The sequence below is a fragment of the Micrasema longulum genome, unplaced genomic scaffold, assembly GCF_059751315.1.
Source record: "Micrasema longulum isolate JH-2025_06_02 unplaced genomic scaffold, ASM5975131v1 h1tg002677l, whole genome shotgun sequence".
Lineage (NCBI taxonomy): Eukaryota > Metazoa > Arthropoda > Insecta > Trichoptera > Brachycentridae > Micrasema > Micrasema longulum.
Genome location: NW_028279810.1, coordinates 1,246 through 17,876, shown reverse-complemented (window position 1 = coordinate 17,876; position 16,631 = coordinate 1,246). Strand labels below are relative to the sequence as shown.

The 16,631-nt window shown below is 33.4% G+C and overlaps 1 protein-coding gene across 2 annotated transcripts; it reads left to right on the top strand.

Annotated features, from left to right (window-relative positions):
- The first annotated feature begins 405 nt into the window (after nucleotides 1–405).
- LOC148271752 (uncharacterized) lies at nucleotides 406–15,897 on the top strand. Of its 2 annotated transcripts, none has more exons than XM_088240986.1 (9): nucleotides 406–566; nucleotides 656–729; nucleotides 2,735–3,069; nucleotides 4,582–4,659; nucleotides 8,279–8,509; nucleotides 10,512–10,642; nucleotides 11,050–11,170; nucleotides 13,006–13,094; nucleotides 15,531–15,897. In XM_088240986.1, exons 1-9 carry the CDS (start codon nucleotides 539–541, stop codon nucleotides 15,725–15,727), a joined length of 1,284 nt encoding a protein of 427 aa, XP_088097112.1. In that variant the 5' UTR covers nucleotides 406–538; the 3' UTR covers nucleotides 15,728–15,897. The 2 variants fall into 2 exon arrangements, with proteins under 2 accessions (XP_088097112.1, XP_088097111.1); XM_088240985.1 differs by having other exon boundaries at nucleotides 656–828.
- Nucleotides 15,898–16,631: the final 734 nt, after the last annotated feature.

The following is a 16,631-nucleotide window of genomic DNA, read 5'->3' as shown; positions in this document are numbered from 1 at the left end:
TCCATTGCATTGGCGTGGCCAATGCAATGGACTGTTTTCGCGGGAATTCAAAACTATAATTTTAAAAATAAATTTTATTGAAATTTTTGTTGGTTTGGATATGTGTTTATTATTACAATTATTATTTTGATGTTATTCTTGAACTCATATTTTTGTTGTCTATTGTTTGTATTTATATTGTTATTCCTTTCTGTTTATGTTTTTCTTATGCTTTTTAATGTAACTTGTTTTTGGCCGATGTTATCAAGTTTTAGTAGAAGGCCCTAATCAAGGAAAAAAAGTGTTCGTTTTTTTTCCTTTATTAGGTACAAATAAAACTTATGTATTTTTGTGTTTATCTATGATCTTCAAGAGTCAAACTACGTAAATGTCCAAATCTATGGAATCGAATGTCAACAATTTTGAGTCAAAATTTAAAATATCCTACTTGGTAATCTTAACAAATTCCTATGAAACTTTGACCAAACAAAACTTTTATTAAACGACACCGAATCCACAATCTGATCAAAACAACATATGACTGTAAAACAACAATCAAATGGATAATACTTCTCAAAACCGCCACGGTAAACCATTAAGAGAAACCTTTATTTTATTATTGATGTCTATATTTAGTTATTTATTTCATTAAAGTGCTATGTTTTTGTTATTGTAGATTTGAGAAAACAGTTAAAGCTTTTGAAACTAACCAATATGAAGGCGAAAAAACAACTTCGGATGGCGATGAGAGTAAGGTTTCTAAATAGAATTAGACTCGAAGGTGATATTACTGAATTAAATTCTCTCGTTTCGTCTATTCAAAAGGCCATATCGCGTAATGACGAATCGGTATGATTTTTTTTTTAATTACTTGTAAGTAATATGGCAATAACGTGTGGACTATTTGTTTTTTTAAAAAAACTCAAATAATTTCAATATTTGCAAGTTTATTTATATGGAGAGCTACTATAGTCCTTAAAATATAGCTTGATTAGAATGACATTTGTCAGAAAAAGTGACTACATAACTTAATAGTAATGTCAAAGGAGTTATTTATATTGACACACGAAAAATTATTCGTATCTGGCGTGTTAATTAATTTTTTTCATACAATGGTTGACACATAAATCAACATTAGTATATAAAATCAGCTTTAAAACTAAAAAAAATAAAATTAACCTAATTATTAACGACGTTCTTGCAAGGTTACATCATTTTGCAAAAACGTTAAAGATGGGACAAATTGATCAATGTAAATTGATCGAATAAAAAAATAATTCATTTGATGTTGTTCATGAAAAAAGTATAAATGTCTTATTTTTTGGTGAATAATTGTGTTCAACACACTATAATAGACTTGTTTTTGCGTTTTTTATATCAATTTTCGGAAACAGGGTTTCATGATTGCATGAAACAACTGATAAAATCGATTTGATCAGTGATCAGTAATTTCCCATCACTAATAAAATTGGTTTGACAGCTGTCATTCTGATCGAGCTATATTTTAAGGACTGTAGTGTATTATTTTTAATAATAAAGATAATCATGTTTTTTTTTCTATGCAATCTACAGATATAATTAATTTATGTTATAACTGTAACTTTCCAAAAAAGGGACTTAAAAAAAATAGCTCTTGCGCTTGGAGAGTGACTTACACGTTTATATTTATTTAGTAATTTTAAATACATAAAAAATAATTAAAATTATACAAAATAAAAAGAAAAACTGATAATAATACAGTAATACTAATTAAAACAGAAAGCTGTTTTTACTCAGGTTCAAAAAATTTCTTTACATTTAATTTTAAATAAATGCTCTAATTTTTATAATTTTTCCAAGCAAAAAGGCAGTATCGAGCAAAAATTAAAAGTACGTTTTTTAAATTAACATTTTACAACAGAGATGAAGAACATTAAGAGAAGGTAATATAGAAGTCTAGGCATCTACAGGGCTTATGACCTGTCAATGGCTGGTTTAAGTGGCCACTTTACACACTGTGTAACATTCACCATTCTGCCCATATTTGAACATCTATATTCCTTCAATTCTTCCATCTGTTGATGTTTGTGAAGTTAAAGAGCTGAAACCTTTATTTATGCTGGTGAGATTCATCTAATTGAATTATTTCACCTACATACTAGGCAACGCCTGAAAATGTTATTTTTTCAATTTCTATACTTCTTCATGGACCAGGTAATGTATCAACAATATTTTGAGTTTGTCCAAATTTTTGTAGACAAGTACTGGATTCAACTCCCCGGGGAGCTGTTTATATTAACATATTACAACAGAGATGAAGAACATTTAAGAAAAGGTAAAATAGAAGTCTAGGCATCTACAGGGCTATGACCTGTCAATGGCTGGTTTAAGTGGCCACTTTACACACTGTGTAACATTCACCATTCTGCCCATATTTGAACATCTATATTCCTTCAATTCTTCCATCTGTTGATGTTTGTGAAGTTAAAGAGCTGAAACCTTTATTTATGCGGGTGAGATTCATCTAATTGAATTATTTCACCTACATACTAGGCAACGCCTGAAAATGTTATTTTTTCAATTTCGTTACTTCTTCATGGACCAGGTAATTTATCGACAAATTAATTTATGTTGTTTTTTTAAATGCCTTCTGGTAAATTTAAAAACATATGGACATACTTGAAGTATTGTTTTACATTACTCATCATTGTTGATTTTAGTCGCTTACACAATTTTCTAATTATATGTGAAAGTAAGAATGTTTTTTTTTATGTAGGTTGAAAATATCAGTAGCAATAATGACTTTCAAAATCCAGAATCGAAAGTATTCCGCGAAGCAAACTCGGAAAAAGATGTCGGAAGCATTACGCCCGGGATTTTCTCTCTCCCGGTGAAAGCCACGGCACCCGAATACAAGTTCTTCTGCGACAAATGTGACTTCAAATGCAAGAAGCGAACGCCGTTCGACATCCACGCGCGGCGTCACTCTGGAGAGCGGCCGTACGCCTGCGGGGTTTGCGACCGATCGTTCGTAGCTAAGTACGAACTCAAGCTGCACTCGGCGAAGCACGCAGAAGGCAAGAAATACAATTGTGACAGGTGTAATTACACGTAAGTACCCTTTGACCCTCGAACATTGATTTAGTAGATTTTTGAACTTTTCTTCTTGAATTATGTTATTTATGTCTTGAAAAAAAAAAAAAGAGAAAAAAAACTTAAAACTTTTTCAAAGATGGTGAATGGTAATTATATTTATTTATTCATGCATTTCATGTACAGTTTTTTTTTCACTTTGCCTAGCTGTGTGAAACAGTACTTGTAGGATGTTTTATTATTTAAACTTTCTACTGAATATGCTGTATAATTTTTAGGTTTTTTTTTAAAATATAAATCTTGTATAATTTTTGGTTTGATTTTTTTTTTTTTATAAATCTTGTTTTTAAAATTCATGTTTTTGAAAAAAAGGAAAAAAATATTAAGCCAAATATGTTGATATTATAAATTTTTGTAAAAGGCAGATTTGCTGTTTATGTTAATAAAATAAAATAAAATGAATGCATATTTTTCTTAGCTTTTTTTTAAAGTATGTAAAAGAAATTTGCTTTTGGAAAGCTGAAACACGTTTTCTGAAATAAGGAAATCCCAAACAATCTAAAGGTCAAAGTCTACAACTCTTGTGTTCTGCCGATGACAGCATTCAGTCTTGAAACCATGTCACTCACTGGCGGAAGTGTGCATGAAATTGTGTACACTCAGCGGTCTATAGAAAGGCAAATGCCAGGCGTCTCCTTAAGAGACCGACTAAGGAATGAGGAGAAAAGACACCGTACAAATGTGACAGATGTCTCAGAAAGAGGGGGAAGACAAAAATGGCAGTGGGCGGGTCATGTGGCGAGACAGGTTGTTCGGTGGACCCCAGAATACTAAATTTATTTATTTATTTATTTATATACGGCATTTCTGCCATTTACATATATGTGGTATAAAGAGTGCTTAGAAATAAAAATATTAAAAATAAAAAAAATCGAGTATGAAATATTAATATACTCGTACTGTACACATTATTAATTACTTGAAATACATACATATTTTAAAGAAATTATACAATAACAAAATACATTAATCAATCAAATTATAACTATTCCAACCCAATCTTCTGAAGATGATTTGCTCTTTTTGATAAAAATATGTTGGTCACTTTATTTTTTAAGTTAGGCAGAGATAAACTAAATATATCAAAATGTGATGCATATTCATTCCCGGTATTCTGTAATCTAACAATAGGTGAGTTATATTGAGCTACCGTTCGAGAATTTTGACAATAAAATATTGTAGATGTTCCGCTTAATCTAGGTGGTACATAGAATGAAATCAATTTCAGTAGATCAGGGGTATCAAATTGGAGGCCCAACGAGAATAAAAGGAAAGTAGGGAGACCGCAGAGGCGATGAACTGCCGACATCGTCGAACTCGGGGGCCTATGCGTGGAAACCAGGGGCGAACCGTGTATAGAAGCGATTATGCGCTGCTTACCATTATACGACGAATTTACACCGTGAATTTTCGCTAACAAACTCGAGTGTTGAAATTTATTTCTAAAATTATCAAATTATCCTTTTTCAGGACCTACAGAACTGATATGCTGGTGAACCACAGGGAGAAGCATTTTGGTATCATAGCGATTTCTGATCCAAACGAAAGGTATTGATATTGACCTAACTTATCTATATTGTAAAACACCATGGGTGTGTCTGTTTATTTGTCTGTCACAACATCCGCTCTGAAATGGCAAATTGTAGCTACATCAAATTTGGACATGTCATTCTAAAGTCTGTTCAGTATTACAAGAATTTTCAAATAAACAAGCCAGCCGCGTGATACCTGACGGAGAATAGCCTAATTCACACATATCATCTTAATCTAAACAGCACGGAAAAATTATAGTGGATTGAAATTTATTAAATTTGTTTGTACCTATTTAAATTTGATAATAATTATGTTTTTTGTTTTTTTTTTTATAAAACTCAATAGTTGATGATTTTTATAAAAATATCAATAAAAATGCCTCTATTTATATATATATTTTTTCAAATATATGAATATTGTTGTAAATCCACCTGGTCCATGAAGAAGTATAGAAATGGAAAAAATAAAATTTTCAGGCAGTGCCTAGTATGTAGGTGAAATAATTCAATTAGATGAATCTCACTCGCATAAATAAAGGTTTTAGCTCTTTGACTTCACAAACATCAACAGATGAAAGAATTAAAAGAATATAGATATTAAAATACGGGCAGAATGGTGAATGTTTCAAAGTGTGTAAAGTGGCCACTTAAACCAGCCAATGACAGGTCATAAGCCCTGTAGATGCCTAGACTTCTATATTACCTTCTTTTAACTATTCTTCATCTCTGTTGTAATGTTTTATTCTTATTATTTACCCAAATATTTAAATTTTGGTGACCATTTTCAACAAGTTGTAAATAACTCACTATTATAAAATAGAAATCAAGTTGGGGTAGATTGGGATTCGAACCTCGGACCCCTGATCCGTGATTCGGCAACACTAACCTCTGGACCACAACCCGATTAAAATAATATAGTGAAACCTAACAAAAGAGATTTTAATGATAATTTTATATAAAATGATTGTTTAAATTTAGCGGGGTACTCTCAGGTAAAAATTCTGCAAAAGAAAATCGACTGGGGATTAGTCGGTCTCATGGTGTACTGGTTATTGCGTTTATCATCATCAGTGGCGCTACAGCCCGTTGTGGGCCCTGGCCTCCTCCAGAATTTGTCTCCATTCCTCCCTGCACCCCGCGGCTCCTCTCCAGTTCGTCAGGCCAATCGCTCTTGTGTCACTTTCCACATTCTCCAGCCATCTTAATTTTGGTCTGCCTCTGCTTCGTCTGCCTTCCGGAGTGGTATTTTTGATGTACGGTTATCATTCATTCTGTGCACATGGCCCAACCATTGTTACCATCACGCCATTTCCCCATAGGGGTAGGCAGAGAGAATGGACCGCTACACACGCCTATCCTGGCATACAATCCTAGCCTCTTCCACATTCATACATCTTGTCATACATGCCCTTCGGTTCTGTCTGCTTCTGACGTGACCAGACTTAAGATTTTGGTTTATCTGATCATGCCACGTCTTCTTCGGTCGTCCTCGTCTCACGTTGCCGTTAATTTCCGCCGCATATACTTGTTTCACCATTCTTTCGTCGTCCATTCGTTCTACGTGACCAAACCATCTCAGAGACCCTTTCTTAATCTTATCAATTATACTTGACTCAGATTTACACTCTCGCCTGATTTCATTATTCGTAACCCTGTCATACATTAATTTCCCACACATTCGTCTAAGAGATCGCATTTCAGCTGCGTTCACTCGGCTTTCATCCTTCCTCTGCCAGTTCCATGTTTAACTTCCATACATAAGTGTTGGGACTAAAACTCCGTTGTGCACTGCCAGTTTAGCTTCGATTGACATACTTTTATTAGAAATCACTGTGCCTAGAGCTCTGTTCATTTTGCTGCCCACATTCACTCTTCTTTCAACATCTTTTTCTACTCTTCCATCTCTTGAAAACATGCTTCCCAGATACACAAATTCTTCTACTTGCTCGAGACATTCGTTGTTTACATTTATTATGCAGTCAGTAACCTCACTATCCCTTTCAAATACCATCACTTTTGTTGTAATATTCTTATTTTGATAAATTGCGCAATGTTAGGTTCCCCATACAGTGCCTCTAATTCGTGATTAAACCGTCTCCTCCACACTCCGTTTTGGTTGACAGCACCAAATATCTTCCTTAATATTTTTCTTTCGAATACTAATACCATATTTTCATCTCTTTTGGTCATAACCCAACATTCGGCACCATATGCAATGACCAGTCTGAGGAGAGTTTTGTAAATAATGGTCTTAGTTTTTCTAGTGAGCAATTTGGATCCCAGATGTTTAAGCAAGCCATAATAACATCTGTTTGCTGCCGATAGCCGTGCTCTAATCTCGCTACTATAATTGTTATCATTAGTCATTTCAGTACCTCTAAATATTTAAAGGCTTCGACATTGTCTATGCGGTGTGACCCAACGTCAAATGCCTGCTGTACATACTTTATTTGTGACTTTCTTGCAAACAAATATTATTTAGTCTTAGATGTATTTATTTTAAGACCCATGTCATTTGCAGCCATTTCAAGCTTTAAGAAATCATCTTTTAATCACAGTTCTGGAGGTTGATGCCGCCCGTCAATTAATAAATGCGTTTGTAGTGTCTAGAGTCGATTATTGTAATGGTATCTATGCAGGTCTACCAATGAACAAAATGACTCGCCTGCAATCTGTATTGAATGCCGCAGCGAGACTTATTTTCGGAATCTCTAAGTTCAGTCATATCACTCCACTACTTCGGAAACTACACTGGCTACGTTTTCCACAGAGGGTCGAATACAAACTCTGTTGGCTTATGTACAAGTCACTGCACAACTCTGCTCCGGAATATCTAAGGGAACTATGCATTCCAGATGAACTAGCTGACAGGCGTCTCACGCTTAAATCAGCTCCGTCTAGGAAAAGTTATTATACCTCTACGCAAACAGCGCACTAAATTTAGTGAACGCGCATTTGCGGTCGCAGGCCTTATGGCATGGAATGCTCTCCCAGCAGAGGTGCGAGGCTGTGAAAGTGAAGTGATGTTTCGGAAAAAACTTAAAACCCACTTGTTCTCTAAATCATTTGAATAAATCTGTAGCATGTGACAACAAAATAAATTGTTTTAATTAAATTACAAATAAAAAGCTTCAATTAAATTAATTTAACAATAGAATCACTATGTAAAAGCGCCCTTGAGGTATTTTATTATGAAAATGGCGCTATATAAGTTATCCATAATAATAATAATAATTAAGTCTAAGTCATCTGCGTTATTGCGTTTGCCAGGCGTTAAATAAATAAATAATTGTAAAACAATAAATATCGATTCACTGTATAGTATTCAATCATGCCGTGTAGATTTTTGACGTGGTGTGAAATGGGCCAATCATGCGATGTCACGCAGCGGGCTCGTGGGCGGTCCAGTCTCCGTGAATGTACAGTAGATACGGTTTCTAGGTCAACGGTGATATTTTCAAATCAAATTTGACTCAACCTCTACTCGATACAGAATCAAACTTTTTAACGGTAAGTCGTAGAGACGTGAAATTTAGAATGCATATTTAAATTGGCCTTAATAAATATACGTCCTTAAAGTAAGCGGCTATTAGGTAGGGGGTGAGCGCTCACGACATTATTTATTTATATTTCAGAAATAAAATTCTCCATCGCCGTAAATTACGCCAGGCGGCTTCCAAAGCAAACTGTCTCGCTTGCGAGAGAACCAATCAATCCAAAGTTACGGGAAGTCACTCGGACAGCGTTAAGACGTGTGCTGATGAGAATGACGCTACCCGAGCTGCTGAAGTGGATTGCAAAGTTAGTCTTCGAAACGCCAAGCACACCTGTCAAGTTTCTTGGATTTGTGATTTTTGCGGGAGTTTGTAAGTACATTTTTTTATTTGAATTGAATTGGAATTTACTTTGTAACATTTTGTTATGAATTATTAATTTATTTATTCATATTTTACTCTTACAAACTATAAACAATAATTTATTTATTTAATTTAATTTAATAATCTAATTGGGGATTATTCATACATATATTTACCAATGATTAAGTTTAAAATATTTTGTATTTTTAAAAATAATACTACAATGTGCTATTTTTTATTGAATTAAAAAAAACATGTTTAAATAATTTTATGTAAGTACTCGACCTTAAAAACACAAAAATAAAAATTTTAATTTGCATAAAATGCATACAACGATTTTTTCCCTAAATATTGTGAAATTTTATTTATATGGCATCACTTTTTTTAGTATGGCACCACAAAATTTCAACTGTCATTTACATCGCGGCAAAACGGTTTCTCACTTTATAATAACTGTTTTAACTATCTTCTTTTCACATCATTTATTTATTTATTTATTAACGGGCATGGTCCATGTATACAATTTATAAGGTTTAAATATTACAATAAAAGAATAGTTTAAAACATTGAAAAAAAAAAGAAAGAAGCATTGACAAACATAAGGGACATCGAGACAAGATCTGGACTATTTATTTAGTGCTCGTTTAAATCCTTGTAAACTTCAACCAAAAAGTCCAGATCTTGTCTTGAGTTAACAATACGACAAAGACGGGTCATTGGAGAATTAAGGCCATAGTTTCTTCTATGCTGATCGATGAACAGTACTTCATTGTTTCTCAACCCACGAGTCGGAATATTGAATTTTACTTGTCCCAGTAATGATGGAACATCGATTATACCATTTAGAATGCCGAACATATATATGGAGTCAATATTAGTTCTACATTTTTGTAGACTAGAAATATTATATATAATGGCGCCGCGGTCCGCGCGCCACCGCCTGTGCCACGCGAATGAAGAATAAAAACCGGTACACTAATAAAGGATAAAGTATTGTCTTAACTTAAATTATTTATTGTGTATGCAGACAATTGGTAGAATTCCATATTTAATTTGGTAATGTATCCAAAATAAAACAAGTTTATTGGATTGTAATTCTACTTTATTTTTTATTAAATATACAAAGGGTATATTGTGACGCGTTTCGTCTTGTTAGGACATTTTCAAACAAACTAACTTAAATATTTACAAAGTTTCCTTACATACTAAAAATAATTGCTATTTTATGTTTGTGGATTTCTATACAAGCCAAAATAAGTAGAGTAATTAAAATTCAATTAGGGTATACTGAGTATATTAGAGGCATATTTTGGTTATATTGGGGAAAAACCTTCCATTATTTAAAACTATTTGTAAGGGTATGACTTTAAAATTAATGTAATAATAAAAAAATATTGAAATTCATTTCAACAGAGAAGGAAAAATTTTTTGAGAAGGGAATATGGAAGTCTAGGCATTTACAGGGCTTATGACCTGTCATTGGCTGGTTTAAGTGGCCACTTTACACACTGTGTAACATTCACCATTCTGCCCATGTTTGAACATTGATAAAGGTTTCAGCTCTTTTACTTCACAAAAGTCAACAGATGGAAGAGTTGAGGAAATGTGGATGTTCAAACATGGGCAGAATGGTGAATCTTACACAGTGTGTAAAGTGGCCACTTAAACCAGCCAATGACAGGTCATAAGCCCTGTAAATGCCTAGACTTCCATATTCCCTTCTCAAAAAAATTTTCCCTCTCTGTTGAAATGAATTTAAATATGAACAACTCCCTAGGGAGGAAACCCAGCCAGTCTGCAAGCATTTGGACATAATCAAACATCGTTAAAAAATATTGATTTCATTTATACAGTTTTATTTTGTAAATGTCCTAACAAGACGAAACGCGTCACAATATACCCTTTGTATATTTTATAAAAAATAAAGTAGAATTACAATCCAATAAACTTGTTTTATTTTGGACACATTACCAAATTAACTTAAATTATTTTCTCTATGTGTTTTTTACAGTTTTAAGAAAAAGGAGTCTCTGAACAAGCATTTAAGGACTCACAGCGGTCTGCGGCCGTACAGATGTGATCAGTGTCCGTACTCAGCGGCCACCAAGCATACCCTGATCATTCATATTCGGAAGCATTCAGGTAATCCATTGGGAACAGTCCGATGCTTATTTCTTAACCCTTGGAACTCTATTTTACACTCAGTGCAAACATTTTTTGCGACATAACCTGCTCACCGAAGGTCTCCTGCAACATTCTGAACGTTTCTGCAGCTAAAATTTCATTCCGCATATAAAATTCAATGAAACTTCTTTGCTCGACAAAATCAGACGTAAAAATCGCCAAATTAACTTTTTGTTGTTGGCAAAACACGTGCGTAACTATTGGACAAATGCAGGTATTGACATGAAATCTGACACAGATGCGGTCACCGATGACAGCACTACCAACCTGAAAAAAAGATTTGCCAGAGTCGAAGAGCCCGCGTATTTTAAATGAAAAATTTCACCTTATTTTTTGATCACAGTAGTAAATATGTTGTTTTTCAGGGGAGAAGCCGTATTCTTGTGATGAATGCAGTTTCCGGTGTACAACCAAAGGATACCTCCGAGTCCATAAGAATAATCACCGTGGAATCAAACCATTTTCTTGTAAACACTGCGCGTATAGGTAAAACAAACATTTTTCATCATTCCCTACAAACAGTAAAAAATAATATTCAAATAAAAAAGACACACATTACACATTTTTCATCAATTACGTAAACACTAATAAAATACGTATTTAAATAAAATTAACAAAATAAATTATTAAAATTGAAATTAAATTTTTGTTAAAAATTAATACTACCATCACGCCATTTCTCGTAGGGATAGGCAGAGTGAATGAACCGCCACACACGTCTATCCTTGTTCCACATTCATACATCTTGTCATACATGCCCTTCGGTTCTGTCTGCTTTTGACATGACCAGACTTAAGATTTTGGTTTATCTGATGGTGCCACGTCTCCCTTTGTCGTCCTCGTCTCCGTTACCGTTCATATTCAACATATATACTTGTTTTACCATTATTTTGTCGTCTATTCGTTTTACATGACCAAACCATCTCAGAGACCCTTCCTTAATCTTATCAATTATACTTGACTCAGATTTACATTCTTGCCTGATTTCATCATTCGTAACCCTGTCATACTTCCTCTGCCAGTTCCACGTTTCACTTCCATACATAAATGCACTAAAACTCCGCTGTGCACTGCCTGTTTAGCTTCGATTGACATATTTTTATTAGCAATTACTGTGCTCAGTGCGCCATTCATTTTGTTGCCCGCATTCACTCTCCTTTCAACATTTTTTTCTACTCTTCCATCTCTTGAAAATATGCTTCCCAGATACACAAATTCTTCTACTTGTTCGAGACATTCGTTGTTTACATTTATTATGTTGTCAGTAACCTCACTCCCCCTTTCAAACACCATCATTTTTGGCTTACTTTCATTCATCGCAAATTAAATCTCCAGGCTTACATCATACATTCTAGAGACTATTTGTTGCAAATCATCCTTGCTGCTTGCTAACAGAACTGCATCATCATCATACAACAAGCAGCTTACTGAAAAACTGTCCATTTTTGCTCCAATACCCCACACATTCTATCTCTTCCATACAGTTGTCCATGTATAGATTCTTTTTTTTATATATGAAGTTGCATTATTCAATACCTTGCTTGCAATGTACATGTATAGATTAAACAACCATGGTGACATTATTTATCTCTGTTTCACGCCTTTTGAGTTTATAACTAGTTGATAGCCCAGAAATTGTTAGAGGCATTTCATATCGAGTCCCTGTCCGTAGAACTCGTCAATCTGTACTCTTCGACATTCCTAACTCAATGACTAATTATATGAAAAATAGCACTCTTCGAAGAATACAGATTACCTATAATGACAGTTTTAGTGACTACCATATTTTTATCAGATCTGTTAAAGACATTTTAAATTTATCTCCTGCTTGACTTTTAACTTTTAATTTGATTTTTAATTTTATCTTTCAATTTTAACTTTTTAATTTTAATTCTTAATTTTAACTTTCAATTTAAACTTTTAACTTAATTTTAATTTAAACTTTTGATTTCAACTCTTCATTTATAATTACTTACATCTACTACCTGCATCTAATAAATTATTGTTGGTTGTGAATTTTTACAAATAAATTTAAATGTTCATGGAAGCAGAGAGAGAGAGAGGAAAGTAGAGTAGCTATACAATGTCTTCTCCTTTTTATGTACTTTTTATTTAATATTTATATTTTGACTTTTTTAGAATTCAATTGTTTTCCCCCTCTCCTCCTGTATTCATAATAAATAAGTGTGAAATCTGTAATTGGTCTGATTGGTAATGATTTCATAATAAGTAGTTATTTATTTATTTTATTATAATGAATAACAACAAAGTTAGTGCTTCAAATATAAAATGTATATTTATATTTTTGTTTATATTATCAGGTCTGTGGATTCCTGTAAGCTGTCTTCTCATATCAGCACTAAACATGGGATAGACGATACCGATTTCTCTCTCAGACAAAATGCTCCAGGTAATAATGAGTGTATATTTTTCTTTTAAATAGTGGCTCATTAATAAAATAAAATTCAAAAATATGTGTTTAAGGTGTGGACATTCTATAAACAATGAGTGAGAAGAAAAATAATTAATTTAAAGCATTGTTTTATACATGTTATTATATTCAACGCTTTGTTCTAACCAAAATATATTTAAACGCCACAAACTCTCGTTATTTTATAACTGTGCTTCTGTTAAAACTGTTTGAAAATGTCTGAATTTGTGAAGATCAAGTGCCGAAATTTAACTATTTATTATAAAACCATTTCTGAATAATAATATTTCATTTATTTATTTATTTATTTATTCAGATATTTAGAACATTACAGAAAAAAGACCCAATTCATTCTAAATACAATAATAGATCACAAATTACAGTAGATAGTTATGTTACTAAAATAATATAACAAAATGTAAAAAAAAAATTAAAAGTTAGAAAGTGCTTTCCTAAGGGAAGGCCCACTGTCGTGAAATATGTCGGCATCCGAGGCGATGCGATTAAGTAGCAAGATTGCTCTACCAACCGGCATAACCATTGGCAGGTTGGTTCTGCATCGGGGTAGGTAAAACAATCGATGCTGTCTTTGTCGAAGATAGTTATCAGGTACGAACAGACCTTCATCCGTCAGAATTTCTGAGTTATGTGTGCGACCACCGATCACCTGGAAAAAGTGAACACCCAAATGAACGTCCCTCCTCCTCCATAATGACTGATAGCCTAGCATTCCCAGTAAAAAGTCGGTTGGGAAGAGCCGAGGATAATATCCACACTCTTTTAGGTACAGATAGCGCAGAAATTTTTTCTGCACTCTCTCCACCATCAAAGAGTATCGAGCCTTATGTGGCGACCAAATAATGGAACTAAACTCCAAACGACTTCTTACCAAGGAATTATACAATGTCCTCATAATCTGAGTGTTAAAAAAGATCTTGGCATTTCTAAGAACAAAACCAAGCATTTTAAGGGAGTCATTACATAGATTAACCATATGAAGATTAAAAGATAACTGAGCATCAAACAACACCCCGAGATCTCTGGACGTTGAAGCCCTTTCAAGCCTCACTCCGTCCATGAGATAACGATAGTTTATTGTTTTGGATGCTCTTGTGTATGCCATTACAAAACATTTGGAAACATTGAAGAATAATTTGTTTTGTATATTTTGTATAATAATATAGTGCTACCTATCTACGTTCGTTTAAAAATACAAATGACACTTTTTTTTTCCTGTATCACGTAAAATTGCTCAAATATCAAAAGTAATACACAGTTTATCAGACATCTTAATCAAAGTAAAATAATGATAGTCAGAAATTTTAAGCGGGAAACATGCGTCTAATAATAATAACAACCAAAATTGACAAGAAGCGGATAGATCCCTTGGTACCTACACTCTACACTGCGCACACAGATGCGTTTCTACTATCATCTCCCAGGGAACAGCCAAATGTGAACCAATTTTTTTTAGTTATTTACTAGGAAAAGGACAATAGATCCTGTAAACTGCATACCTAAATAAAACGGGGACCCTTCGAGTTTGAGTAGCGTCTATCATCTTGTTAACCTTAATTATAAGTTAAGGAATGCTATCTTTGTTTAGTTTTTTATCGTTTACTTTTTGTGCTGTGACATGTTCACTTAATTGCCATACTTATTAGTTCTTTGCTCGATGTATTATTATTGTGTTTTATAAAATTATTTTTATTGTTAACTTTTTAAAATCATTCTTATGTTGTTGAAATTCCACTTGTCAATGCGTTTTAAAGCTACAAGACTTTTTGTGATGTTAGCCATCATATTATATTTATCATATTTTGTAAATGTTATCAACTATCAAATATCTAAATTTAGTAAATGGGGTCTAGAATTTCAACCGTCCATGCGCTCAGTAGATGCAAGACTTGTTGTTATCTTACTTCTATTATTTGAAATCGGGTTGTGGTCCTGTGGCTGGTGTCTCGGACTCACGGACCGAAGGTCCGTGGTTCGAATCCCACTCTACCCCAACTTGATTCCATTTTCTAATAGTGAGTTATTTACAACTCGTTGAAAATGGCCCTCAAAATTAAATATTTGGGTAAATCATAAGAACGCAAATATTTCTTTTTATTTAAAAAAAAAAAAAAAAATAAATAAATTTGCTTTTTATTTCGTTTTTAAAATATCACTTAAACTTTTAACTTCACTGTTAAATAAAAAAAAAAATGTAAATAGGGGCTAGATTTCTTACTGTCCATGCGCTCTGTAGCTGCAAGACGTGCTAGGATATTTATTTACTGTACAGCGCCTTTGAGGTGATTTTCACAAAAATAGCCCAATATAAATTATCCAAACATATAACTATATGACATTCTATGAACTTATCGAGTGATGTAATATTTATGCGGACAATTTTATTTTTAATTTTAGTTAAACTGTACGAATGTCTCCCGTGCAAGAAGACGTTTTCTAACGAGTCCGCGCACAAGCGGCACTCGGCCCGCGTCCACCCGCCGGCGCAGACGTGCCACCTGTGCGAGTACACCACCACCGCGACGCACGACTTGAAGCGGCATAAGAAGACGCACGAAAGGGAACACGTGTGCAAAATTTGCCACTACAGGTAATAAAAGAATCTCCGTCAAACCCTCACAACTCATTTACATTACGGAAACAGCTACATTCTATTTACACTGGGTTTAGCAAGGCCTTTGACGAGGTGTGTTTAAAAATTCTTGTTGCCAAACTATCTAAACTAGGAATAAGTGGTCCTATGAATGGTTTCAAAGCTACTCAACTGATAGAACATTAACGGTGAAAATTTGCAACACTTTATCCCAATTTTTATGTGCTACTAGTGGTGTGCCACAGGGTTCCCATTTGGGCCCAATACTGTTCATCTTCGTTACAACCGATTAACTTGCGAGTTCCGGGCCGGGTTACCCGATTTAATAAACTATTCTATGTAAATGTATCTACAACAAACTACAGCGCACACTCGCCAATAAGGAGAATTCGTACATTTGCAAATGAATACGCAAATGACGTAGATATATTTAATATAACACTTTTGAATTTTAAAAGGCAGTGTATCAATTGACTATCTTCAAATTGTAATACCTAAATAATACTATGTTGATTTCAATTGTTTACCGTTTATTGACTTATATATGTATTCTAAATAAGTATTTTTCTAACTTATAATTTTAAGATTATTTTAATGCAACTTATTCGCAAAAATGTACACCTGTTCTCCACTGCAATACATGCATGTATTATTATGTATCCTCATATATTTTCAACTAATATGTAATGATTTTTTTATATTTTTTTATTTAATTTTTATTTTTCTTTCTCTTCTTAATTCATTTTTATTTTTGCTCCTTGCTTTGTGTAAAATGCATTTCTGTCTTCATATTTAAAGATGCACTTCTGTTCTTTCCACTTTTATACTAATGTAAAGATGATATTTTCCTTTTTCTTCTAAAAATCATTTATATATTTTTTGCTACTTCTTTGTAAAATACACGT

Bases quoted from the DNA above. Each gene is read 5' to 3' on its own strand.
- LOC148271752 (XM_088240985.1), top strand. From the start codon at position 539: ATGGATAATACTTCTCAAAACCGCCACG. The intron at 8,510-10,511 runs GTAAGTACATTT...TGTTTTTTACAG, and splicing joins TGTGATTTTTGCGGGAGTTT to TTTTAAGAAAAAGGAGTCTC. The intron at 10,643-11,049 runs GTAATCCATTGG...GTTGTTTTTCAG, and splicing joins TCATATTCGGAAGCATTCAG to GGGAGAAGCCGTATTCTTGT.